We start from the raw sequence: 27,817 nt of genomic DNA, 5'->3' as shown, positions 1-27,817 counted from the left end.
AGCCACTTTTCTCTATCTTCACCCTCATGCCACCTCGTGTTTGGAAAACTTCGGTAACCTTTTAATTGTTCTTTCTGCTTTCACTTTGGTTCTTTCTTCAGTCCGTTCAGCTAGTGCGACCTTTGAAAAGAATAAATCCCTCCCATTGCTACTCATCATTTTCTAGAATAAATCTGAACTCCTGCAAGGTTCTTGTGTTCTAACCCTTGCTGGCCTCTTCAGACCTCATTTTATGCCATGCTCTGGCCTCATGGGTCTTCTTGCCGTCTGCACTTGTGCTGCCAGCTTGTTCTAACCTGGGGATATCACACTTGTTATTCCCTTTAATAAGAGTGTTTTCTCCCATCTATTTATTCTATCATTATCTATTATCTATCTATCTATCTATCTGGAAGTCTACCACCTTCTCACCATATGGTTATCAGCTTAAATATGACATCAAAGAGGTAACATTTAAGGTATCACTATTTTTTATGAGGTAGCTCCCACTCCCACTATCTGCAAACTGTGTGTGTGGCCGATACTCCTGCAATGGAGGCCTGGCTGTTCCAGCTGCTGGGAGGGCCGGTGGCAGACAGTCTCCAGCTGTTAGCCCCTGTAGGAATTGCTTCAGCCACAGAGAGCCTTCCCCAGTGCCATGCCCCATTCTAGGGTGGCCGGCATCCAGTGGGATATCTGAAGGCCTGTCTGCCTCAGGTCAAGTTGGGATGACCCTGAAGGGTCATTTCACTTCTGCATTCTTCCTGGGGTTGGCTGAGGCTATCACGAGGCATGCTTTGCAGTTCACCTTCTCTCTCTGCTCACTTCCAGTTCCTCCTCCCTGTCTCCACTGACACTGACACTCCTTAATAAACACTCTGCATGCTAAACTCCGTTTCAGTGTGGGTTTCTCGACAGCAGTGAAGCATCATTTCCTTCTCGGTGTTTACAAATCTTTGAAATTTTGTTTATAGGTTGTTTGGTTGTTTCTCTTACTAGAATCTAAGTTCTATGCATGTAGGGACTTATCTGACTTCTTTTCTCCTGTGTTCCTAGTGCCCTGACCAGCCTGGTACGTCATCGTCACTGTAGCAAACACCCAGTATTGATTATATGCCAGACACTGTTCTAAATACTTTACCTATATTCATCCACTTTATCTTCACAACAACCTTGTAAGGTAGGTGCTAGTATCTTCTCCACTTGGAGACTGGGATGCTAAAATTCACAAAGCTTAGTTAGCTGGCCCAGGGTCACACAACTGGCAAGTGACAGGGCCAGTATTTGAACCCAAGCAATCTGGCTCTAGATTACATGTACATAACCACTCCATTATGTTGGTTTTTTTTTTTTTTTTTTTTTGCAGCAGCTGTTCAGTAGATGTTTGTTAAATGGTTGAATAAATAAAAAAAAGTTGGGCATGCTTTTGTAATCTGAAGACATCATCTAATTATTCATTTAACGGATATTGTTTGAGCACCTACAATATGCCAGACACTGTGATCTGCCTGAGGACGCAAGGTGAACAAAGCAAATGGGACCTCTCCCTCAAAGAGCTTGCACAGTATGAAGGAAGAGAATAGACTATATATGACAACGATTATATTATTGCACATTGCTACCTACTGGCCGTTATCCTAATGCATGGTTTCCTTTTTAGGCAATTGGAGTACCACTCATTCACCCAGACCTCTTCTATAGAGTATTCTATCAGGTAACAGGACCATGGTGACAGCATTTCCTACAGTCAGTGATTAAAAAAAAAAAAAAATCAAAGGGCACTCACCTTTCTCAGCCTTAGCAGGAAGAAGAGAATGGGGACGATGAAGCTTCTATTGCTGATGGTGACTAGCTGTAGAGCAGGGGTTCCCAACCCCCATTAGGAACCAGACCACACAGCAGCAGGTGAGTGGCAGCAAGCAAGCTAAGCTTTGTCTGTATTTACAGCCACTCCCCATCACTTGCATTAACCCCCAAGCTCTGCCTCCTGTTAGATTAGTGGCGGCATTAGATTCTCACAGGACCGTGAACCCTACTGTGAACTGTGCATGCGAGGGATCCAGGTTGCGCATTCCTTATGAGAATCTAATGCCTGATGATCTGTTGCTGTCTCCCATCACCTCCAGATGGGACCATCTGATTGCAGGAAAACAAGCTCAGGGCTCCCACTGATTCTACATTATGGTGAGTTGTATAATTATTCCATTATGTATTACAATGCAGTAATAATAGAAATAAAGTGCACAAGAAATATAATGCACTCAAATCATCCCAAATCATCACCAACCCACTGCCCACCCCACCCCCACACACCCCTGCTCTGTGTCTGTGGAAAAATTGTCTTTGAAACCAGTCCCTGGTGCTAAAAAGGCTGGGAACTGCTGCTGTAGGGAGTCACCTACAGCTCCTAACCCAATTCATTGTCTCAGGCCTCAATTCTTGAATGATTCCAGCAAATGATCCTGAGGGAAGAGAGAGATCCAGGGGGAGCCAGGGTCGTTAGCTGCCTCTGCAGACCAAGGAAGCGTGCGCTCAGGAGGAGGTATTTCAGTGTGATGACAGAGCATGGACTCTGGGGCGCAGACCTGGGCTTGCACTTTGGATGCGTCACTTACTAACAGTGATACAGCAGCCTACTTACTTGAGCTTCCCTTCCTCATGTGTAGAATGGGAGTAATAATAATAGCATCCGCCTCAGAGGTCACCATCAGATTGTGAAGATAACTCATATAAAGCAGCCCTCAGCGACAACAGTATTTGGATTGCAGGGGAGTCTGGGTGTCTGTTAACACAGTTGTTATAAACCACAACAGGGAGCTCTGTCCCCCTTGCCTAGTGAGATTCAAAAGCTAGGAAGTTGATGCTAGACCTAGTTCAGATCGCCTTCTCTGAAATGTCTTCCACAGTCTCATTCGGGGCTCTCTCAGCGCTGACTTGTAACTCATCGATAGCATTTCTCCCAGGGCACCATATTATTGCTTGTTTCCATTATTTCCCGAGTCAGGCTTCTCTTGGCTAGTGTTTGAATTGTATTAGTCTTTTCTCCTCTTCTACCCCTTCATTTTTCATTCCCAACTGTTGGCATGAGGACACTTGCATTCTGTATGGAAGGAATTAAATGCTAAATCTCTGGTGCCATAAAGAAATGGTTTCTCGCCGGGCGCGGTGGCTCAAGCCTGTAATCCCAGCACTTAGGGAGGCCGAGACAGGCGGATCACGAGGTCAGGAGATCGAGACCATCCTGTCTAACACAGTGAAACCCCGTCTCTACTAAAAATACAAAAAACTAACCGGGCGAGGTGGCGGGCGCCTGTAGTCCCAGCTACTCGGGAGGCTGAGGCAGGAGAATGGGGAGAACCCAGGAGGCAGAGCTTGCAGTGAGCCGAGATCGCGCCACCGCACTCCAGCCTGGGAGAATGAGCAAGACTCCATCTCAAAAAAAAAAAAAAAAAAAAAAAAAAAAAAAAAAAAAGAAAAGAAAAGAAAAGAAAAGAAATGGTTTCTCTTTGTAGGGTGCAGTAATGATCTCTGCCGTGTTAGCGAGGTCAGCACTTTGGATTCCTAGGACTAGTAGCCTAAATTTGCACCAGTTTTAGATGCTCAGGAACACTACTTCTTATTCTTTCTTCTCTCTTCTTCTCTTCTGTTCTTCCCTCCCCTCCCCTCCCCTCCTCCTTCTCCTCCTCCTCCCCTCCTCTTTTCTTCCTTCCCCTCCTCCTTTCTTCCTCCTTTCCTCCTCCTCCTCCCCTTCTTCTTTTTCTTTTTCTTCCTCCTCCCCTTCTTCCTCCTCCTTCCTCTCCTTCCTTCCCCCTTCTTCTTCTCCTTCCTTCCCCCTTCTTCTTCTCCTTCCTTCCCCCTTCTTCTCCTTGCCCCTTCTTTTCTCCCTTCCCTTCTTCCTCCTGCTCCTCCTCCTCCTTCTGGAGTCTCACTCTGTTGCCCAGGCTGGAGTGCAGTGATGCTATCACTGCTCACTGCAGCTTTGAGCCCCAGGGCTCAAGCCATCCTCCCACTTCAGCCTTCCCTGTAGGAGGGACTACAGGTGCACATCACGATGCCCAGCTAATTTAAGTGTTTTTTTTTTTTAGACAGAGTCTTGGCTGGGCATGGTGGCTCACGCCTATAATCCCAGCACTTTGGGAGGCCGAGGCGGGCAGATCACTTGAGGTCAGGAGTTCGAGGCCAGCCTGGCCAACATGGTGAAACCCTGTCTTTACTAAAAATACAAAAATATTAGCCGGGTGTGGTGGCGGGTGCCTGTAATCCCAGCTACTTGGGAGGCTGATGCAGGAGAATCACTTGAACCTGGAAGGCTGAGGTCACAGTGAGCCGAGATGGTGCCACTGCACTCCAACTTGGGCAACAGAGCGGGACTCCATCTCAAAAAAAAAAAATTAAAAATGAAATAAAATAAAGACAGTCTCACATATTGCCCAGGCTGGTCTCAAACTGCTGGCTTTAAGTGATCCTCCTGCCTCAGCCTCCCAAGGTACTGGGATTACAGGTGTGAGCCACCATGCCTGGCCTCAGGGATACTTTTTTTTTTTTTTTTTTTTTTTGACAGAGTCTTGCTCTGTCACCTAGGCTGGAATGCAGTGGCGTGATCTCAGCTCACTGCAACCTCCGCCTCCCAGGTTCAAGTGATTCCCCTGCCTTCTGAGTAGCTGGAATTACAGGTGCCCGCCACCATGCCAAGCTAATCTTTGAATTTTTAGTATAGATGGGGTGATACCATGTTGGCCAGGCTGGTCCTGAACTCCTGACCTCAGGTGATCCGCCCGCCTCGGCCTCCCAATGTGTTGGGATTGCAGGCTTGAGCCACTGTGCCTGGCCTCAGGAATACTTCTTAATGATGATTTTTTTTTTCTTGCCTTAAGAAAACTTGAAGCAGCTTCTTTTGTTTGTCTTTTTATTCTTCTCCCTTCCTTCACTATTGTTGTTATTATTTTAGAGTCAGAGTCTCACTCTGTCATCCAGACTGGAGTGCAGTGGCATGATCATAGCTCGCTGCAACGTCAGAGAATCCTGGGCTCAAGGGATCCTCCTACCTCAGCCTCCGGAGTAGCTGGGACTGTAGACATGCACCACCACACCCGGCTAATTACATTTTTTTTTTTTTTTTTGAGACAGAGTCTTGCTCTGTTGCCCAGGCTGGAGTGCAATGGCACGATCTCGGCTCACTGCAACCTCCACCTCCCGGGTTCAAGAAATTCTCCTGTTTCAACCTCTTGAGTAGCTGGGATTACAGGCGCCCACCACCATGCCTGGCTAATTTTTGTATTTTTAGTAAAGACAGGGTTTCACGATGTTGGCCAGACTGGTCTCGAACTCCTGATCTCAGGCGATCTGCCCACCTCGGCCTCCCAAAGTGCTGGTATTACAGGCGTGAGCCAGCATGCCTGGCCTTAAAATTTTTTTTAGAGATTGGATCTTGCTTTGTTGCCTAGGCTGGTCTCAAATTCCTGGGCTTAAGCAAGCCTCTTGCCTCAGCCTCCCAAAGTGCTGGGATTATAGGTGTGAGCCACTGCGTCTGGCCCTCCCTTCCTTTATGGAGGAAGAAATAGACAAAGAAAAGCTAGGAGGTAAGCAAGAAGTGAGTCTTCTTAAATGGAATCATAGGTGAGTTTGAGATTTACAGGAGAGGCTCAAACAGAGGTGATCTGGAGGACGCACTTGGGTCTAGAAAAAGACACAAGAATATTTGGCTGTCTGGACTGCGAAAGGAGTGAAGACTTCTCTTTACAACAACCATAAATAGTTATGGATGTGAATTTCTGAAGTTTAAGGAATAAAATATTCAGCAAAATCTCTGGGTCACAGATGATTGCCTCCTTGCTCTGGAATAGCAATGCTTAATGTTGAGAAGCTTCAAACCTTTGAAATCTGTCATTGCCCAAAGCCTGAGAATAACTCACTAAATCCCAGGTTGGCCTCCCTGTAGAATCAGCTTGCAGTTCATGACAAATAAGGCAGGGAGAGAATTTATAGAGTTAATTACTAGGCTTGGGTCTATTAAATGTGCAAAGCACACATGCATGAGGCTGGAGCTTTGACATGAGTGGAGAGACTTGAATTCTTTCGCAGCTGGAATGTGCCGGAACTTCCCAAAGACTTGAAAGAATGCCTAGAATTTATTTTTTCTTTTATGGTCACTGTTATTTCTCACAGAGGCAAGTGAATCTTCCCAAGCTACCATGACGGGAGTCGAGGAGCCCCCAGCAGGCTTGTGGGGAACAAAGCCAGCCAGTGCTCCCCGGCTTGGGCGCGCAGGGATCCCTGACTTTCTCTCATGTGGGGGACAGACAGGAGCTGTTGTAAATCTTTAAAGCCAACAGGAAAATTAATGAACACAGCACAGAGCAGGACCTTGTCAGCTCGGTAATGGGTGGTGAGAGGAAGAATTCTGCCGCTTCCTCGTGGGCATTAAGCATAACTCAAAAACTCCTGTTCTGTGGCCATTGGACACACTTCTGTTCTGTGGCAATTGTCCAATTATAACAGCCTTCTACTCTGGAGAATTTAGTCATTGACTGCTTTCAGGTCACCTGGGGGAAAACAGTATTCAGTGCAATCAAGAGGATGGGGTCTCTTGTTTTCAATTTTCCTTTTAGTGATGGAAACAAAATATTTCTCTCAATCCATTTAGGGCATTGAGCGCTCCCTAAAGAAGCCCTACAATGGAGAGAAAGAGCAGGGATTATTAGAGCAATCTTCCGAAGGCCCTCCCAGACTAGAACAGAGAGTGTAGAATGCAGAGTAGGGATTTTGTGTCGTGCGCTGCCATATCTCCAGAACCTAGAACTGGACCTATTGCACAGGAGGCTGACAAGAAATAGGTGCTAAAGTAATGAATGAAGATCTGCAATCCAACAAATGACGCCGTTTGGGAGCTCAGAGCTTTAAAGCAGTATGATGTAGCTGCAGGAGCACACGGTGTGGAATCAGGCAGACATAGTGTTGTTGGATTGTAGATCTTCATTTGTTAATTTAGCACCTATAGGTTCATTCATTAACTTAGCACCTATGGGTTTTGGCTCTGCTAGTTTGCTAGCCGTCTGGCCTAGGGCAAGTTACTTTACTCCCCTTACTCCCGTGGTCCTCATCTGTAAAATGAGATAATAATCCCAACTTCAAAGTTGTTCCAAGGATTCCTTGAGGTGATGATTGTGATGGTGTTTGACACTCTGAAAATGCTGATCCCAACACTATCTTTCCTTAAATCATATCAGTTCAGTAAGGAATTTTCATAATGAACTATTCAGTGGGAGAGTTAGAAAGCGGAAGCATCTATTTATTGCCAAAAACAATTTATAGATTAAGTTTGGGCAACAGAGGGAGAACTTGTATCTTCTTAAAAAAAAAAAAAAAACATTCCGAGCATGGTGACGAATGCCTGTAGTCCCAGCTACTTGGGAGGCTGAGGTGGGAGGATCACTTGAGCCACCGGAGGTCCAGGCTGCAATGAGCCGTGATCTTGTCACGGCATTCCAACCAGGATGATAGAGCAGCACCTTGTCTCAAAATAAAGGTGATAGTTTATAAATGTATTTATTCATTTATAGATTTGTAGATCACAAATTGCTCTTCACGTTTTAAGGTCTTTATTGTTTTGTTTTTACACGTGTATTTTATTTTGTGTTTACAAAAGGAAAAGACATTTCATAAAGCTTTTGAATCCTGAAAAGTCAACTTTTATTTTATTTTTATTTTTTGAGGCAGGGGCTCACTCTGTTGCCCAGGCTAGAGTTAGGTGGCGTAATCATGGTTCACTGCAGCCACGACCTCCCAGGCTCAAGCCATCCTCTTACCTCAACCTCCCAAGTAGCTGGGACCATAGGTGCGTGGCACCATGCCCGGCTAACTTTTAAATTTTTTGGATTAATTAAGCGGGATCTCCCTATGTTACCCAGGCCAGTTTTGAAGTCCTAGGGTCAAGGGATCCTCCTGCCTCAGCCTCCCAAAGTGCTGGGATTATAGATGTGAGCCTGACCAATATGAGGCTTTAAACACGACTTCTCAAAGAGCCTTGGCCAGTTCTGGTAGATAATATCCTGGGGCAAGTGAAAACTTGGAGCGGCAGGTTGTTCCTAAACTTCCTCTTCTCTCCTGAAGCATTTGGTAAAAACTATAAAATTTGGGGGCATGCAAATCAAGTGTACTTGTAAATATGGTTTGAAAAACTGCATTCACTATATTTTTTGCTTCCCACTGTTTAGTATAACATTTATCAGAGAGGCAGAGAACATGTGGATAAAAATATCCAGTTGTGTATTCTCAGTTGGTATCAAAAGCTAGGTCACTGAAGGTCACTGCCCAGCAAGTCTCCGTGTGTGAGAGAGTGTTGGTATGTAAGAGTGTTTCTGACGTTAAGGAATTCTGTTTGCTGTGATACGAGTTGTGTACATTTCCTTGATTTTTCTCCCCATATGTAACCAAAAAAATGCTATCCTGGATTTTATTTTATTTCTCGTTCCCAGGAATGGGAAGGAAAAGTGTGGAGTCCATGTGGATTTCTCTTACTTTATTTGTGGCTTGAATCTACATTTCTGAGAGAGGGTAGGTGAAGCCAACCTCCATGTTTTCCTTTCCCAATGTCACTTCTTGTTCACCTTTCTCCTTACTTCTTAAGCCTCTGAGGGCTACAATGGGGTGTGTGTGCAGGACTGCCACTGCCTAAGGGAAAATTAGGAAGCTGCCTAGGCAGCCTGATTTATGAGGCATTGAAAGGCACATCTGACCAAAAATATCTCCCCCACTGGCCTGCCAGCAGTGCCTGAAATACCTGTGATTAGAATCACCCATTAAAATGTTTTCTGCAGGCCGGGCATGGTGGCCCACGCCTGTAATCCCAGCACTTTGGGAAGCTGAGGCGGGCGGATCACCTGAGGTCAGGAGTTGGAGACCAGCCTGGCCCACATGATGCAACTCCATCTCTACTAAAAATACAAAAATGAATTGGGCATGGTGGTGGGCGCCTGTAATACCAGCTACTTGGGAGACTGAGGTACGAGAATTGCTTAAACCCTGGGGAGTGGAGGTTGCAGTGAGCTGAGGTTGCTCCACTGCACTCCAGCCCAGGTGACAGAGTGAGACTGTCTCGAAAAAAAAAAAAAAAGGAAAAAGAAAAAGTTTGCAGACATGCCTGGCTTCTTTGGGTCATGAACACATTGTGTTAGGAGAAAATTGGGAAGTGGGGAAAATGGGAAAGAATTGCATTAGAATGATTTATTTTATCTTATGAACCTGTCAATCTCTTGGTCAAGAGTAACATCTTGGTAAGTAAGTAGACTGTTTGAGGCTGGAGGGAAAGTCGGGAGTTGGGAGTTTTGTCCAGCATCTTGGTGTGGACCCCATGCAGGATGAAGTCGACAGGTAGCCGGGGAGAGATTGTCCAAAGTGGATTGAGGGGTAGAGATAGCAAAGACAAATTTACATATTTCACAGGTCTGTTTAAGGCCAGGTTAGGAAGTAAGGGTACATAATTGCTGGAGGAATCCCCTTTCTGACTGACTTTAAGGAATTCTCTCTCACCAATTTTACAGGGCTGTTATGTGAGGTTCTTTCAGTTTTCCTTTTCCACCGTCTTCGTTTTTTGACCATAACAGGACTAATGATTCTGTTATTCATAAAATAATATTTGTGACAAAGGTCAAGTAGATTTATATCCATGTGGATTTGTCGAGGCCATTCTGTGAAAGTGTCCAGAGCAGTGCTCTCAAAGTCTTGTCTATAGACCACCTCTATCTGAGTTACCACTCGTGCTTATGAAAATGTCCCTCCCCAGGCCCCATCTAGACCTTTGGAAACAGACTCTCTGAGGCAGAGGCCTGGGTCTCTGCATTAAAAACAGCTGTCTGCCAGTTTTTTGCATATGATTTGAGATTCATTGATTTAAAGGCTTCAGTAGAATACAGAAATTAAAAATATTGCTTCTAAAGGCAAGTAAATCAGGGTTCAAATCCTAGCTTTGCCTCTTACTAGCTTTGTGACCTTGGATGAATTATCTGACCACTCTGGCCCTCAGGTTTGGCCTGATAATATTTATAGGGCTATTACGTGAGGTCCAAGGAGAAAATACATGTGAGGTTTGGCATGGCACCTGACACATAACAAGAGCAAAAGTGATAACCATTACTGTCATGAGCATGTATGTTGAAAACAACTTTTAGCAATGCTTACTGATATTCAATATTTGGTTGACCAGTTACTCTCTAAAGAGTAAACTAAATATTCCATTTCAGATTGGGTGTGGTTGATCATGCCTGTAATCCCAGCACTTTGGGAGGCCAAGGCTGGTGGATCACTTGAGGCCAGGAGTTTGAGACCAGCCTGGCCAACGTGGTGAAACCCCACCTCTACTAAAAATACAAAAATTAGCCAGGTGCAGTGGCACTTGCCTGTAATCCCAGCTACTTGGGAGGCTGAGGCATGAGAATCACTTGAGCTTGGGAGGTAGAGTTTGCAGTAAGCCAAGATCGCACCACTGTACTCCAGCCTGGGCAATAGAGCAAGACCCAGTCTAAAAAAAAAAAAAAATTCAATTTTAGTATATGGTAAAAGTAATGGTTTTACCTAATTTCCTGGTTACCATTGTTTACAGTTTCTGTATTATTTCATCTTCTGTAGTTTTTCTGGCTCTTCAAACACAACTAACAGCAAGAGAGTTAGATGGAAAATTTTTGTAATAAATATTCAGAAATACCTTACATAAATCATGGTGTCTAGCAATGGAAGAATTGATTAACTGAATATATTCTACCTTGAAATATTCTGCATATTTTTGCTAGAACAAACTGCCCTTTATTTTTATTTTTTAATTTGAGACAGAGTTTTGCTCTGTTGCCCAGGCTGGAGTGCAGTGGTGTCATCTTGGCTCACTGCAGCCTCCACCACCTGCAAACTGCCTTTTTCTAGATGTTGCTTTCCTTGATTCTCTTATATCGTTATCTTTTGTTTCCTGCCCCTCTTTCCCTCCCCTTAGTTGACAAAGTGCCTACATTCTTTATTTTTTCCTATTTCCTTGTCTCTCTCTGGTGTAATTCCTTCTCATTCATCTTGCAAGCAGAATTTCTCTATACAACAAAGGTCAGAACTGACAGGACTGATTTGAAATGCTGTTGAATTTCATAGTTGCTCATTCAGGATCATTACTGATGCATGCAAAAGTAGACCTTCTGCTGAAATTGACCTCAGAAAACCAGACCAAGAGGAAAAGGGCAAAGGTAAAGATGAGACTCTTGCTGGGCATCGGCTGACGCCTGTAATCCTAGCACTTTGGGAGGCCGAGGAGGATCACTTAAGCCCAGGAGTTCGAGACCAGCCTGGGCGACATAGCCAGAACCCAGTCTCTACAAATAATAATAATAAAACAAAATCAGCTGGGTGTGGTGGTACACATCCATCTGGGACCACAGGCTACTCAAGAGGCTGAGGCAAGGGGATTGCTTGAGCCCAGGAGGTTGAGGCTGCAGTGAGCTGTGATCACGCTACCACACTCCAGCCTGTGTGACAGAGTGAGACCTTGTCTCGAAAAAATTAAAAAAAAGAGAAGGGTCTCTTACTATTTCCATTTCCTCTTAATATAAATGACATTAGGCAGCATTACTCTGATGGTGCTGTAACCACAGGAAAGAGTAGAAAATGACACAGCCGCACGGTGGCATGACAGAATACATTTACAATTTGGAGAGTGAAGAAAAAAAAAAAAACCAGCAGAAAATGCTGATTTTCAATTCTCTTCCCTTAACTAAAGGAACAGGCATGAAGGAAAATGGTGCAGTTGGCATCACCTCACGTGGACTCCTTTTGAATGCAAGAATGCCCTTTTAGGGGCTAAAATATGAACACTGTGAGTTAGAATGCATGGGTTCAAATTCAGACTTCACAATTATTATCTGACTGTCCTTGAACCCTTTAATCAGTCTCTCTGCGCCTTTGTTTCTTCATCTAAGAAATGGGAATATAATAGCATGCACACACTTCAGGGGTGGTTAGGAGCATAAAATGGGGATAACTCCTGTAAAGCACTAAGAAAAGTGCCTTGCATGTAGTAAACTCTTAATTACTGCTTGCTATCATTGATATTGTCTTTTTTTTTCTTTTCTTTTTTTTTTCTTTTTTTTTTTTTTTTTTTGAGACAGTGTCTTGCTCTGTTGCCCGGGCTGGAGTATAGTGGCAAGATCATGGCTCACTGAAGCCTCGACCTCCTGAGCTCGAGTGATCCTCACCTCAGCTTCCTGAATAGCTAGGACTGACTATAGGCACACACCGCCATGCCCTGCTAATTGTTTTATTTTTTTGGAGAGAAATGGTCTCACTATGTTGCCGAGGCTGGTCTCGAACTCCTGAGCTCAAGCAGTCCTCCCACCTTGGCCTTCCAAAGTGCTGGGATTATTTTTTATTCACCAAGTTTGAAATCGTTGGTAGTATCCTAGCTGAGGAGGCATCCAGGGAGTTTCTGGACAGAATATTTAACTGATACTGTGAAAATCTGCTAACAGTGGTTGTTTTTCTTTCTGGGAAGCAGGGTTCCTTGTCTGGCTGCTGTTCCCTCTTGGTCACATGGGCACACTATGATTAAATCATTCCTAGTAAATCTTGGATTTAATAATAAATTCATTACTAATGATCACACTTTGGAACATGGTCCCCTACCTGTAACATACTAAGAAACTAGAAATGTATTCGGCATTTACCAAAACACTCTTCTCTCTTTTTTTTTTTTTTTTTTTTTTGAGACAGGGTCTCATGCTGTAGCCTAGGCTGGAATGTAGTGTTACAATCACAGCCTTGATCTCCCAGACTCAAGCAATCCTCCCACCTCAGCCTCCCGGGTAGCTGGGATTGCAGGTGCGCACCACCATGCCCAGCTAATTTTTTGTGTTTTTTGTAGAGATGAGGTCCTCCTACGTTGCCGAGGCTGGTCTCAAACTCTTGGGCTCAAGTGATTCGCCCACCTTGGCCTCAACAAGTACTGGCATTACAGGTGTGAGCCACTGCACCTGGCCAAAATCCTCTCTTAATGGAACATACATCTCAGATTCTGGAAATATCTGTTACCCCGGGGCATATTTCTTTCTTTCTCGTGACTAACATTCTGCTTTTTTAGTTATTCACATACATAAACTGACAAATAATAAATCTGGGAATTTGTCGTTAAAAAATGCATATTTCAAACACAATCAGTAATCCTCAAAAAGTAGAGACGTGTTTACATTTCTTTGGTGAAAGTGTAGGAACACAGGGACTTGGGAATCATTTTTCAAAAAATATTTTCAGCCAAATCATTTTCTGAGAGACTTAAAAAAAGAAACTGTCAGTCATTTGAGGTGCACCCTTTTGCTTCTATTCCATTTTTATCACACCAATCTCTCTTGCAAAATTGAGGTTATTCATAAATATTTCCCTTCCAAACTGTGGGAACTAAGATGTGAGTTTGGCCCTTTGATAAAGTTGGGTTCAGGGACTGCTTATCATTGAAACAATGAGCACAAAAGCAATTCAGTTCTGGGACCTCTCACAAAACTCAGCGGGCAAGGCAGTGCTCACTCTTGTTCTCAGGCATTCCAGGGGAGTGGCAGAGGGACGGCCAGCACGAGACATTTTCAACGTTCTTTTTCCCACCCTTTAGAATTGGTAAGTCTCTGATCGTTTAGAAAAGGATTTGTTTTGCAAGAACCCAAAGTGTCCCCAAGAACTATGTTTACCCATAATAGGCCTTGCTCTCTGTTTAACATAGCCAGATGGACACTGCTATTTGGCTCATGGTCATATCCCCATAGATTTGACCTCATTTAGAGGACACTATTAAAAGATTATCCTATTATTGAGAATTTCCATTGCATCAAATAGTAAATATTAGTAACATTCCTCTACAGGGAAAATGATGTAAGAAGAGGGCAAGACTGTGTTGACCTCAGGCAAATCACATGGATAGGTATGTGGCAATTATGAAACTCAGTACTGCCTAATAAAGCCCAGTGGCACACAGAGTAAAGGTCCAGGGGCAGAGACTTTCCCAGTAGCTCTCGAAGGAAGTGTTCAGGTTCCACTGAAGTCATAGATGGAAGTCTTAGTACCTAGGTGGTTATTTTGAAAGAGGCTAAGGAGGAGAAAGTGCATGTAGCAGGATGGCAGGATGGGATGTTGGGATAATGGGATAATGGGATGATGGGATGATGGGATGCTGGGATGCTGGGATGATGGGATGATGGGATGATGGGATGTTGGGATGTTGGGATGATGGGATGTTGGGATGTTGGGGTGATGGCATGTTGGCATGATGGCATGTTGGGATGATGGGATGATGGGATGTTGGGATGATGGAATGATGGGATGTTGGGATGATGGCATGTTGGCATGATGGCATGTTGGGATGATGTGATGTTGGGATGATGGGATGTTGGGATGATGAGATGATGGGATGATGGGATGTTGGGATGATGGGATGTTGGGATGATGGGATGATGGGATGATGGCATGTTGGGATGATGGCATGTTAGGATGATGGCATGTTGGGATGACAGGATGGTGGGAATGGGAATGGGGTCATGAGGGGGCCAGGTCCACCTTCTTCTTTACATTTACAAAATGGGGAACATAAGGTTTCTTTCTTTTCCTTTTCCTTTTTTTTCAACTTTGGAAGCCAAATGATGCTCATAGGAAATTTCAAACTGCACTGGAAGGCTGCAAGTGATTTGAGAAACAAGACCTTAAGAAACGATTCTAATAGTAACCTATCTTTTTGAATGTTGCTGGAAAAGGTACTTGAAAGAGCCATGAAGGAAGCAGATTCTAGTCATAGAGGACTGGGAAGACACTGGGACCCAACAATTTGGTGAACTAGACAAAGCTAAACTTTCAGTTCTGAGTTTACTTGAACATACTTTAAAAACAATTGGTTGGTTAAATTTTGTTTTATAAAATAAATTACAGGCCAAGTGCAGTAGCTCATGCCTGTAATCCCAGCATTTTGGGAGGCCGGGGCAGGTGGATCTCCTGAGGTCAGGAGTTTGAGACCAACCTGGCCAACATGGTGAAACTCTGTCTCTACTAAAAATACAAAAATTAGTCAGGCGTGGTGGCGGGTGCCTGTAATCCTAGATACTAGGGAGGCTGAGGCAGGAAAATTGCTTGAACCCGGGAGGCGAAAGTTGCAGTGAGCCGAGATCACGCCACTGCACTCCAGCCTGGGTGGAGTGAGACTCCATCTCAAAAAAAAAAAAAAAAAAAAAAAAAAAAATTACAAAAGTAGTACATGATTAGTGAAAGAAAGTCAAGCAATATGAATGCATGTAAAATAAGAAAGGAAAAATCTCCTTCCTTCTTTGCCAGACAGGGACCAATACTGCTACAATCTGTCTCTCTTTCAGAACTTTTATTTGTGTATTTGAGACAGGGTCTTATTCAGTCACCCAGGCTGGAATACAGTGGCATCATCATAGCTCGCTGTAACCTTGAATTCACTGTAAGCTTGAACTCCTATGCTCAAGACATCCTCCTGCCTCACCCTCCTGAGTAGCTGAAACTACAGGTGTGCACCATCATGCCTGGCTTTTTCTTTTTTTTAAGAGACAGAGGTCTCATTCATTGCCCAGGCTGGTCCCAAAGTCCTGGCCTTACGAATCCTCCCATCTCAGCCTCTAAAAGTGCTATGATTGCAAGTGTGAGCCACCGTGCCTGGCCCTCTTTCAGAACTTTAAAAACACTATATATACTATAAATGTGTTTTTGGGGTGGGGCTAATTATGTATGTTCTGCAATTTTTTTAACTTAATGTTTTATGGACTTTTTTTTACTCTTTTAAAAAAATTTCTACTCTTTTTAAAGTGGGTATTTGTTATTTTGAATAAAGTGAAATGGAAAATTCTGTATCTGATGTATTTAAAATATTTTTCTTGGTATGCTATACTTACCAACATGTTTTATAAGTTGCTTCTAAATTATAACCATACTAGATAGTGGTCCACCAACCAGGATAAGATAGGATAGGTAAGAAGCTAAGAGACATGCTCCAGGTGAAAAAGCAGATTTCTTAAGACTGTGTTTAGTATAATTCCAATTATATAAAACATATATATGTATGCACAGAAAACAGTCTACATTATAGACACCAGAGTGCTAATGGCTCTTATCCCAGGATGGCTGGAGTATAAATAATTTTTCCCGTTATCCTTTTTCTGTGTTTTCAACAATGAACATTTATTACTTTTAAAATTAGTTAAAATTAATGTAATATAAAAATCACAATTATCTGATGAAAAAAGTTTGTGTCTAAAGGCTACAGAAAATAAATCCACCTGAGTTAGCTTCCACTCCATTCCAAAACCCCAGAGTAACAGAGTAGAAGTCAGGCCTTCTTTCATGTTCTTAAATTAGTGAATTAGATTTAAGTTCCCTCATTATGAGAAGATAATCTTTAGCATCACTGAAAGAGTTAATCAAGAAATGAGACAAAAATCAAGATATCATATTCCTTTATTACATATATGAAATATAAAAACAAATTAACAAAGCAATATATATATATTTTTGCAAGTCCACAGGACTTCAGGGAAAAAATGGTTCTGTATGTGAAATTATTCATATGGCACTGTGTTCATGTTTTGTATATTCAAGTACAAAAGAAACTATGTATAGTGGTTATGCATGGGTATAGAAGATGAATAATAATGAAAAACTGTGATTTGTTGACTATCACATACATTGTGTTAAAAAACAGGTAAATATAATGACTTACTGTTAAGAAAGACAAGGAGGAAAACTGTTTCAATGTTCAGGTTTAAATACTAAGCACAAAAATAGAACAAATTCTGAGTCTACAATAATTTTTGAAGTGTATACAAGTGCATTGCAAATGAGCTTTTTAAAATTTAAAGTCCATTTCCACTTTAGCCAAGCATATGTCTACATTTATGATTTCTTTCTCTTATTTTAAAGTCTCTTCTGGTTTAGTTTTTTAAAAAGTTTCATCATGGCTGTCATCTTGGAATCTAGCTTCCAGCTCGAAGCTGAGACTTCATGCATACATATTCTCCTTTCTGGTTGCATCTTCACCTAGTTTCTCCAAGTATTCAGAGTTAAATAGCACAACTTCTTTTATATGGTCACTTTTGTCCACCTGTAGTGGCAGCGCTTTTGCTTCAGTAGGCTTTCTCACACACTCTTTTCTTTCTTCCAACAGCAGTCTCCAAACGTTCACAACACAAGTGGTACGTAGTAAAGTGCTTTATACAAGGAAATACTATATACACGTGGAGAGGCTCCATTTAACACCTACAGACCAAAGTTCATGCATAACACACAAGAGAAGGCTCTTTTTAAAGAAACACCTTTTCTGATAGTAGGGTTGGGAATTCCTTAAAACCTCATTCATTACTTTAGCATCAAATGTAAGTAATGTAGCTGAAGCTGGAAGGCGTCCTTGTTAGAGGTACTGCCCTTAATGGATTACTGCTAAATGTCATGCTGCTATTAAAATATCCTTAATAGTTAAGATTTTCAGAATCAGTCCCATAGAAAACAGATATCAGTGTAGGGGTTTTCATTTCTCTTCATGAAATAAAACTACATTTAAACATGGGTCCAGAAGAGATAAGTTAAGATGAGACCCATGCATTCAAACATTTCTATACGTTTTGGCACTTTAAAAAATTCCAGTTTCCTGTCTGAGGTCTTCGTGCTCTAAAATTTGTGTTTTGTACATAGAGAAGTGCCATCACGTGCTATCCATCTTAATGCTACTTGCACTTTCTTTTTAAAATATCCATGACTTTTCTTCCAAGAGAAGGTTTCCAGTGCTGGACAAAGCTTTTCATATTCACAATTAGTTTGCCTGTTCTTACATCCTCATGTCCTGCTACAAGGTATTCCAAACCTAAAAGAGAACAAAATTAGGGGCTATAGAGTATCACGCTTTATTGAAGGGAGAGATGTGACTCCAGCAGGTTTTCTTTTGTATTTATTTTGAGGCAAGGTCTTGCTCTGTCATGGGCTGGAGTGTAGTGACATAATCCTGGCTCACTGCAGCCTTGATATCCTGGGCATAGGTAATCCTCCCTCCTCAGTCTCCCAAGTAGTTGGGACTACAGGTGTGCGCCACCACTCCCAGCTAATTTTTTCAAATTTTTTGTCGAGATGGGGTTTCATCATGTTGCCCAGGCTGGTCTTGAGCTCCTGGACTCAAGCCATCTGCCCACCTCGGCCTCCCAAAGTGCTGGGATTACAGGTGTGAGCCACCACGCCTGGCTAACTCCAGCAGTTTCATATATTCAGGGTTGGAATAAGGAGTAAGAAACATTAATAGTTGCCATTCAGTAAGCATTTACTATGCTTAGCACATGTATGCTTTACGTGTATGTTTTACATGTATGATCTCATTTAGCTTTGAAAATAACCCTGTGAGGTAGATATTTTTTCCTTCTTGTTTTGCAGATGAGGAAACTGAGGCTCATCAAGGCTAAGAAACTCGTTCAATATCTTTTTGTAAGTATAGCAGCACCTGTACTCAAACTCAGATCATGCTGATTCTAGAACCTTTTCTTTGTACTATACCACGCTCTGTGGCAAAGAGCTGAGGGTTCTAAGGACACTTACCATACTGCCCTAGATCAGTACATCTTGGAGACTCACTGTGTATGGTAGTGTATATTCAGGCTTTTTTGTTTATTTGTTTTGTTTTGTTTTATTTTTGGATAGAGTCTCGCTCTGTTGCCCAGGCTGGAGTGCAGTGGTGCCGTCTTGGCTCACTGCGACCTCTGCCTCCTGGGTGTAAGCAATTCTTGTGCCTCGGCCTCCCAAGTAGCTGGGACTGCAGGTGTGCACCCCCACACCTGGCTTTTATATTTTTAGTAGAGACAGGGTTTTACCATGTTGGCCAGGCTGCTCTTGAACTCCTGACCTCAGGTGATCCGCCTGCCTCAGCCTCCCAAAGTGCTGGGATTATAGGCCACCATGCCCAGCCTAAGGAGGATTTTTATAAAAGTGAAACAAGCATTTAGGAAAACATATAGGAAAGAACCTGTGAATTATAGAAAATAACACATATTCCCTATACAAACAAAGCCTATGTGTTTTTGGAATAGGATGTTTGTTTGTCATACATTAAAAAAAAAAAAAACTAACTAAATAAATGATAAAACTTGCCTAGATCTTGTGATGACCTTGTATTCAAAATTCCTTTCAAGCTTTAGATAACAAATTTTAGCTAATATATCCAAGAAATGAAAGGACAGTCTCATTACCTATAGATTAGTAAAAAGAACTACAATAATTGCCCTTAGTTAATGTTTGTAATAATGTAGATTTTGGTATTTAGGAAAAGCTTTTAAAAATTATAGGATAGATAAAATAATTAGGTTTATAAAATAAAAAATTTCCAATATAAAATAGAGACATACTTTAAAAAACTAAATTACATGAAAGCTAGATGCTAAAATTCAACTGAAAAATATCAATTTAATTTCACAATTTAAATTGATTTCATTGCTCATTTTTCACTGAAATGACTGAGGAAAAAATGTCATCCAAGTAGTATGAACACCTATAACAACCATACAGGCTTCTTGGAAAATGGCTTATTCCAGGTTCAGGGCAGGAAGTTGAGCATGGGACATCTTATTGTGTAAAAAACAAGAAAGCTTTCAAAGATGAATGTGTGTCTTTTTAAAAGGACACAACAGTTAGCAGGATGGAGTTATAATGTGTCAAAGCTGTGATAAGTTGAGCACCAAGAAACACAATAATTGTGTATATGAAAACACATTAAATCCATAGAAATCCATAATTCCAAAATGACACCAAAAATGAGAAAGTCAGAGAAAAATTAATTTGTCCTCTTTAGAGGCAGCTGTTAAAACCATTTCTTACTTTGAAAATTAGAAACTAAAGGGAAAGAATGTAGCATTTATCCTGTCTTTACAATAAGAACTGTATTTCATGGTAACCTAGTAGCCCAGCTTGGGAGAGAAAGCCCTCTTACAGAAGAATGCCAGCTAATAAGAGAAGAGAATTCGAAAGAGTTAGAAAAACATCATTTCTCAGACTCTAATGAAGTTATTGATTGAGGAAAGGATTATCAATTGGCGATAAAGTCATTAAATGAATGGTGAATGGAAAGCTGGATGCTCGTAGAATGCTACGTAATGTCACACTCATTCTTTTCTATCTCTCAAGGTAAAACAAAACTTTGGCAATGGAGAGATCAGGCTCCCTTCGTTGTAGTCCAAAGGTCAAGCTTAGAGACACTGATGGGAGGTTATCCAGGTACCAGGTGCATTCAACATGATTCAACATGAAGTACACGATGATATCTATAATGGATTCTAGCCAAAATGTTAGTCTTGAATCAATCAAGCCTTTCTTTAGAGATTATAGGAGATAGAAGAGATAGAGAACAAGCTAAGCACTACCATAAATGAACCAACCACACAAATGTTGATGTTCAGATAAGGAACAGGGCATCTGACCTGGTTTCCTCAACAAGTCATAAAAAAGGAACTGTGCCAGAATAAAAGAGACTTGAGGGACTGAAAAACTAGATGTGTGATCCTGGATTGAATACTGGAAAGGACAAATCAGCTCTAGAGGACATTTTGGGATCAGTTGGGAAATAGAAATATGACCTGAGTATTAGATAATATTAAAATAAACTAAAATTGAAGGTAAAGCTTATTAACAGAATAATGCAGGTTACAGAATGGAGCATATGCTATGATATCATTTTGGTTAAAAATATAATACATATACACAGAGGGAAATTAAAAAGGATTTCCTAAGCTATTAACAGAGATGATCTCTGGGGGATAGAAATGTGAACTTTAAAATTTTCCCCTAAACATCTCCCCTCCCCTCCCCTCCCCTCCCCTCTTCTTTCCTTCCCTTCTTCTTCTTTTTTTTTTTTTTCTGACAGAGTCTCACTCTGTCACCCAGGCTGACATGCAGTGCACCATCTCAACTCTGTAGCCTCGATCTCCCTAGGCTCAGGTAATCCTCCCACCTCAGCCTTCTGAGTAGCTAGGACAACAGGCTCATGTCACCATACCTGGCTAATTTTTGTATTTTCTGTAGAGATGGACTTTCACCATGTTGCCCAGGCTGGCCTCGAACTCCTAGGCTCAAGCGATCCGCCCACCTTAGCCTCCTAAAGTGCTGGGATTACAGATGTGAGCCACTGCACCCCACTAAAAGATTATAAAAAGAAACTAATCCTAAACTTTAAAAAAAGCTATTTTGGTGTTTTCAGAAAAAGAGAAAAAGGAAAATAATGACAGAGGTTTCAAACACTGGAGAGTACAATGTAAAATGAATGAAAAAGCATTTAAATGATAAAAGGCAACCTTAGCTTCTGCATGAAAAAGAACCTCAGTGTTTAATTAACTGACTAGTTAAAAATATAGTAGCCTTAAAATTGTTTGCATAATGTCTAAAATAATAAAGTCCTCATTTAAAAATACAGTAATCAATTTTTAAGAAACTTCAAGGTTAGGGCTGGATGCAGTGGCTCTCGCCTGTAATCCCAGTGCTTTGGGAGGCTGAGGTGGGAGGACTGCTTGAGGCCAGGAGTTTGAGACCAGCCTGGGCACCATAGGAAGACCCTATCTACAAAAACACAAACAAACAAAAATTAGCTGGGTGTGGTGGCACGTCTGTAGTCCTAGCTACTCGGGAGGCTGAGGCAGGAGGATTGCTTGAGCCTGGGAGGTCGAGGCTGCAGTGAGCAGTGATAGTACCACCACTTTAGCCTGGGCAACAGAGCAGAGAACCCTGTCTTTAAAAAAAGAAAAAAAGAAAGAAAGAAATCTCAGGGTTAAGTCTGGTATTTTTATATGAATTTACTTTGAAACTACAAATAGAATAAACAGGAATTTACCATTAAAGTATAAATATAAGTTAAATTGATAAAAACAATACTGAATAAAACCATAAATTATGAAGCAGCATCACACCAAAAGTAAACATGCAAAACAATGTTCTTTTACACCTCTTATTAGCATTTATATTTTATTTTCCTATCTCTGGGGTTTTGACATCTTCTTTGCTACACGTTTGAGAACATGAAGTTTATTTTGTATCCATAGAAAAAGAAAATATAATACTTTAGTGCTGGTCTTGGTATTCTAAAATATATGACTGATGAAAGAGTACATGCATGCATGAATTAAGAATGAATGAATATGCAGGGATACCCAAATACTTTGGATACTTTCTTTTCCAAAGTAGCCAAGGAAGCAGGTTGGCGTGTAAGGTTTCAGTTTTCTTATCAGCTTTCTTTGGCCTTAGCTATTGAACTTGTAAAAATGGAAAAACAAAGTAAAATGAAAGAGTGTCTGGTTTTGCTTTGGCAAGTTCCAGTCTTTTCTTCAAAGCAAGTAAACATGTTTTCAAGAATTCTTTGAATAATTGCGCTTATGTTTTCAATTGTGATGAACTCAGTTGATTCTTTGACTTGGCTTGGCAGAAACCTGATTAGGAAGTATGGTTCACTTCCTGGAGGGTGGCTCAGATGGTCAAAGCTTTTGTTTTTAATGTCTCACTAAACTGGGCAGACTTTTTTTTTTTTTCTTTTGCCAAGACAGTAGGAAAGCTCTTATAAGAGATGCCTCTAAGCACAAATCATTGGGAAATAGAACTTACATGAATTATTTTTAGTTTCCTGTATTCAAAGCCCAAGATTCTTATTAGTTCAATTTGTTCTTTGGAATTTTATTTATTTATGTATTTTTAATTTCTTTTGAGATAGGGTCTTGCTCTGTTTGCCCAGGCTGGAGTGCAGTGGCTCAATCATGGCTCACTGCAGCCTTGACCTCCTGGGCTCAAGTGATCCTCCCACCTCAGCTTTCCAAGTAGTTGGGACTACAGGGATGTGCTACCACACCCAGCTAATTAAAAAAAAAAAATTGTAGATACTGGGTCTCACTATGTTGCCCAGAGTGGTCTTGAACTCCTGGGCTCAAGCTATCCTCCCACCTTGGGCTCCTAAAACTGAGATTACAGGCATGAACCACCATGCCCAGTCTGTTGTTTGTTTATTTATGTAATTTAAAATGTTATTTTTCATCTTTTCCTTATTAAAATCTAAATTGATTTAAATACATTATTTAAAGGGTAGAAAAAGATGTGAGAGATTGGTCAACACTTGGCCAAAATCAAAAGTTCTGTATCAATATTGAGTTTGTTTAGACTGAGGGGATATTTTATTGTCAGTTTATGCTCTCTCTCTCTTTCTCTCTCAGTTATCTGTCTGTTTCTCTCGAATTTATTAATCAAAGACTGCAAAAGACTTTTTTTTTTTCTTTTTTGAGACAGAGTCTTGCTCTGTCGCCCAGGCTGGACTGCAGTGGCATGAGCTCAGCTCACTGCAACCTCTGCCTCTTGGTCTCAAGGGATTCTCCTGCCTCAGCTCCTGGGTAGCTGGGACTAGGTGTGTGCCACCACACCAGGCTAATTTTTGTATTTTTAGTAGAGACGAGGTTTCACTATGTTGGCCAGGCTGGGTGCAAAAGACTTCTTATTAATGTTAACAACAGGTTTATATGGGGAAGGAATTAGACCAAGAACATAAATAATGTACCTGTTTCATCAGTGTGACTAAGACACAGATGACAATCACACAAGCAGGGAGATGCAGAGCATTTTTTGAATTATGATTTGTTTTATTAGAACCTGCTAAGTATTATGTTACCATTGTCTGGGTACTAATGGTAGGTATTGAAGATACTATGACCAAAAGCCTAAACCCCATCCTCAAATTTGATGAGGGAGACAGAGAAAGAAGCAGCTTATGACCCAGGATAATTCATGTGCTTGGGGCAAGAACCCTGGTGCTTATTTATTTGTCTTCACTTCTGCTATAACATTTAAAGGTGCAAATCAAATTTCTCTCCATTTCAAGTTGCTCTAAAATCCTACAGTTTTTGTTTTGTTTATTTCTGCTGTTTCTAATTTGAAACCAGAAATATCATTTCATGAAAAACAAGATGATGAGAACTTGAGAGCTGTTTTCTCTCCAGGAGAAACAGATGCTTTTCAAGCAATAGTCAAAATGAATTCAATATTATTTCCACAGATGGAATTTTGCATTTGAACTTCCTTTGGGAACAGGTTCTACTGTAATAGGACCTGGCTTTCAGATAAAGAGTAAGTGGCAGATAAATTCATGAAAGTGCTTTCTATGCAACTGGCACCTGGAACCAATCTGAGTCTCCTCTTTTAGGATAGAGAGTATTATATTTCTGGATTTTAAAATATTAAACTTTTATAGAGCACATGGAAGAGAAATAATTTCTCGATGTTAGTTCAAAGAATTACATTTGGATTTTCCGCAGGAGTCAGATGGTGAAAAGGAGAGATGTTCCTGCTGAGTTTATTTATGCTGTGCTTCAGAGGATGTAAGACAAGCAGCAAATCAGCAGAGACAAGGCAGGTACTAAGATAGGAAAGTCTAATACTCACCAGGATTGAGGATTGGACAAGTGCATCCTCTGTCCGTCCATGATTCTGGATATAATGTTCGCTTTCCTCGGAAAATCTTCAGTTTGGTAGATTTTAAGACCTTTTTAATCTTCACATTGACCTCAACATGAGTACCTTTATCATGAGCTGATAAAATCTTTATTTTTAGCACTGTTAACAACACAGAAGTCAAAACACATAGAATTTCATATTATCATTTGAAGTTTGAACAACACATAAGTATGCATTTCAGAATATAATGGAAAGGTGAATTGATAATGAAGATGTGAAAATTTGCTTTAAAAATCATTAGGCATTAACTTGGATGGAGTTAGAGGCCATTATTCTAAGGAAAGTAACTCAGGAATGGAAAACCAAACCTCATTATGTTCTCACTTATAAGTGGGAGCTAAGTCCTAAGAATGATATAACACTTAGTATGGGGACTTGGGGAAGGATGAGAGGAGGTGAGGGATAAAAGACTACATATTGGGTATAGTGTACACTGCTTGGGTGATGGGTGTACTAAAATCTCAGAAATCACCGCTAAAGAACTTATCCATGTAACCAAAAACCACCTGTTCCCCCAAAACTATTGAAATAAAATAAAATAAAAACACTAAATTTAAAAAAGCCATAGGCTCATTCAGTTTTGCACTGGCTTTATCTCATTTCTCTATATTAACTATATTCTTATTTGTTAGGCAATTTCAAATGTGACTCCCTGCAATATCATTATCCTAAGAGAATATCAACCATTTGCCTATTGCAATTATAATCTTAAACACATTCAGCTACCACATCTAAACAGAGAGAAGAAACATAGGAAGTAGACTTATCCTGGCTTTTATTTAGGTTCTGACTATATTATTCTTTTGTGGCTGATTGTGTTTAATGTTATGATAGAGAGCAAAATGCTACTGCTAGAATATATTTTGCATATTCTAAAGAGATTAAATGATATGATTCACTACTTAATATTCTTCTCCTGGCATAAAATGCAAGCTGACTGGAGTTAGGGAAGCTATCCCTTCATGGGTGTCCAACCTCTTGACTTCCCTGGACCACACTGGACCACACATAAAGTACACTAACACTAATGATAGCTGATGAACTAAAAAAAAATGTCTGTGCATAATTTTTGTGATATCTGCCACTCCAGATAAGCCAAAAAGTCCTCACATTCAAAGGGCTGGACACCCATGCATGACGGTGGAGCTCCAGTATTCTGTATGACTCATGATTCTATTATGCCCTCCCATTGATGAAATTGATGTGGCTGGGGATTAAGTAATGGAATAAGTTGGAGTTGGAAAGAAAGTAAAGCTAAAGATCACTGAGCTACTCAGGAACACTAGGAAACATAGGGAAGTTCTTTTTTTTTTTGAGATGGAGTCTTGCTCTGTCATCCAGGCTGGAGTACAATGGCGCTATCTCGGCTCAGTGCAACCTCCAACTCCGAGGTTCAAGCAATTCTTCCTGCCTCAGCTTCCTGAGTAGTGGGATTACAGGCCACCACGCCTGGCTAATTTTCATATATATATATTTTTTTTTCACAGGGAAGTTCTTATCGGCTTATCCACATCTCCATGGAAGAGTGTGTGAAATGAGAGCACCCTATCTTGGCTGGTCTCATACTCTGAGAATACAGCTGTCAGACAGCTATGTTTATGGAGTCATTACATTTTAGACTTCTAAGGGGTCTTAAAAGCTCATATATTTTATATATGAGGAAGCAAGTTTTAAGAAATTAGGGCCAGGTGCAGTGGCTCATGCCTGTAATCCTAGCACTTTGGGAGGCTGAGGTGGGTGGATCAACTGAGGTCAGGAGTTTGAGACCAGCCTGGCCAACATACAATGAAATCCCGTCTCTACTAAAAAATACAAAACATTTAGCTGGGCATGGTGGTGCATGCTTGTAGTCCCAGCTACTTGGGAAGCTGAGCCAGGAGAAATGCTTGAAACTGGAAGGCAGAGGTTGCAGTGAGTCCAGATCACGCCATTGCACTCCAGTCTGGGTGACAGAGCAAAACTTCATCTCTCAAAAATAAATAAATAAGTAAAACAAACAAATAAACAAAACAAATAAATAAAATGAACTGTTCAAGTTCGCATAACTGGTTGGCTAGAGGTAGAGTTTGGACTAGAACCCCGATGAGATAAATACATGAAGGACAGGGAGTATAGTGCCCAGCGTGTGGCTAATATTCAGTAAATGTTCACTATTATTATTCCACTAGACTTGCAAGCTCAAAGACAGTAGGGACCTTGTCTGTCACTTCTGTTGCTCAATAGATATTTGCTAAAGGAGTAAGCAAGTAAGTCAAGTGTTTTTTTGTTTTTGTTTTTTCTATTAAGCCAGGGAATGGGGAGGAGGAAACCAATTTTTTCCAAGACTGTAGCAGTATTGCACTTAATAAGACCAAGATGTTTCATTACATTGTTAAGAACGTTCAAATTCTTAAGTAGAAAATTAATGCAGTTGTATTAAAAGATTGGTTATTTGTAAATTCAGAGAGCTACAAAGTTGATGTGATAAGGAGAGCCAGTTGATATTTTCACTGAATGAACTGACTTTGAACTAAATTATCATATTTGCTCTTAATAAGCAATGCCATTCCCTCTAAACTGCCTTTCCTTTATTGAGTGCTGTACATTTCAAAAGTTTTCTTCTATTATTTAGCCAAGTTGGAAAGTAGAGAGGGAAGTGTGCATGTAATTTTAGATAAGATTCATGAGGTTTTTACCAGTTATTTACTTTTTAAAATCTTGTATGAGATTAGAGACAATGTTATCGAGAACCTAAATACTTGGTTTCATAAATCATGACTTAAAATTTTCTCCTCATTGTAGTGTATATTTCAGGCCATATATATTATAGATCAATAAAACATCTCAGGCTGGGTGTGGTGGCTCACACCTGTCATTCCAGCACTTTGGGAGTCCAAGGCAGGAAGATCATTTGAGGTCAGGAGTCCAAAATCAGCCTGGCCAACATGGTGAAACCCCATCTCTGCTAAAAATACAAAAATTAGGCCAGGTGCAGTGGCTCACGCCTGTAATCCCAGCACTTTGGGAGGCCAAGGTGGGCAGATCACGAGGCCAGGAGTTCGAGACCAGCCTGACTGACATGGTGAAACCTTGTCTCTACTAAAAATACAAAAATTAGCTGGGCATGGTGGCACATGCCTGTAGTCCCAGCTACTTGGGAGGCTGAGGCAGGAGAATTGCTTGAACCCAGGAGGTGGAGGTTGCAATGAGGCAAGATTGCATCATTGCACTCCAGCCTGGGTGACTCAGTGAGACTCCGTCTCAAAAAAAAAAAAAAAAGAAAAAGAAAAATTTTAAAAAAATTAGCTGGGCGTGGTGGCACATGCCTGTAATCCCAGCT

At 41.1% G+C, this 27,817-nt stretch overlaps 1 protein-coding gene and 3 long non-coding RNA genes across 7 annotated transcripts in view; 3 read left to right on the top strand and 1 right to left on the bottom strand.

Annotated features, from left to right (window-relative positions):
• Positions 1-27,817, top strand: part of LOC105483671 (uncharacterized) — a 154,995-nt gene that overhangs the window by 88,525 nt on the left and 38,653 nt on the right. The window contains exons 2-3 of one of the 2 annotated variants that reach the window (XR_011608954.1): positions 18,409-18,459; positions 24,300-24,397. This is a non-coding gene — a long non-coding RNA (uncharacterized lncRNA). Of the gene's footprint in view, positions 1-18,408; positions 18,460-24,299; positions 24,432-27,817 lie in introns of those variants that run through there. The other variant, XR_011608953.1, reaches the window with a different exon arrangement.
• Positions 5-1,885, top strand: LOC139356676 (uncharacterized). Its single transcript, XR_011608952.1, has 2 exons — positions 5-1,500; positions 1,640-1,885. It is a non-coding gene; the product is annotated as an uncharacterized lncRNA (long non-coding RNA).
• Positions 12,730-15,225, top strand: LOC139356677 (uncharacterized). The gene is made up of 2 exons (XR_011608955.1): positions 12,730-13,912; positions 14,621-15,225. It is a non-coding gene; the product is annotated as an uncharacterized lncRNA (long non-coding RNA).
• Positions 16,435-27,817, bottom strand: part of LOC105483672 (netrin 4) — a 121,813-nt gene continuing 110,430 nt past the window's right edge. For all 3 annotated transcript variants that reach the window (XM_011744644.2, XM_011744642.3, XM_011744643.3), the window contains exons 9-10: positions 24,427-24,597; positions 16,435-17,851 (exon numbers count right to left, since the gene is read on the bottom strand). In XM_011744644.2, the coding sequence (XP_011742946.1) occupies positions 17,715-17,851; positions 24,427-24,597 (308 nt within the window). In that variant the 3' untranslated portion in view covers positions 16,435-17,714. The remainder of the gene's footprint in view (positions 17,852-24,426; positions 24,598-27,817) is intronic.

Source organism: Macaca nemestrina, chromosome 10, assembly GCF_043159975.1.
Source record: "Macaca nemestrina isolate mMacNem1 chromosome 10, mMacNem.hap1, whole genome shotgun sequence".
Lineage (NCBI taxonomy): Eukaryota > Metazoa > Chordata > Mammalia > Primates > Cercopithecidae > Macaca > Macaca nemestrina.
The sequence above is the reverse complement of the archived record's forward strand: the minus strand, read 5'-3'. Positions and strand labels throughout refer to the sequence as shown.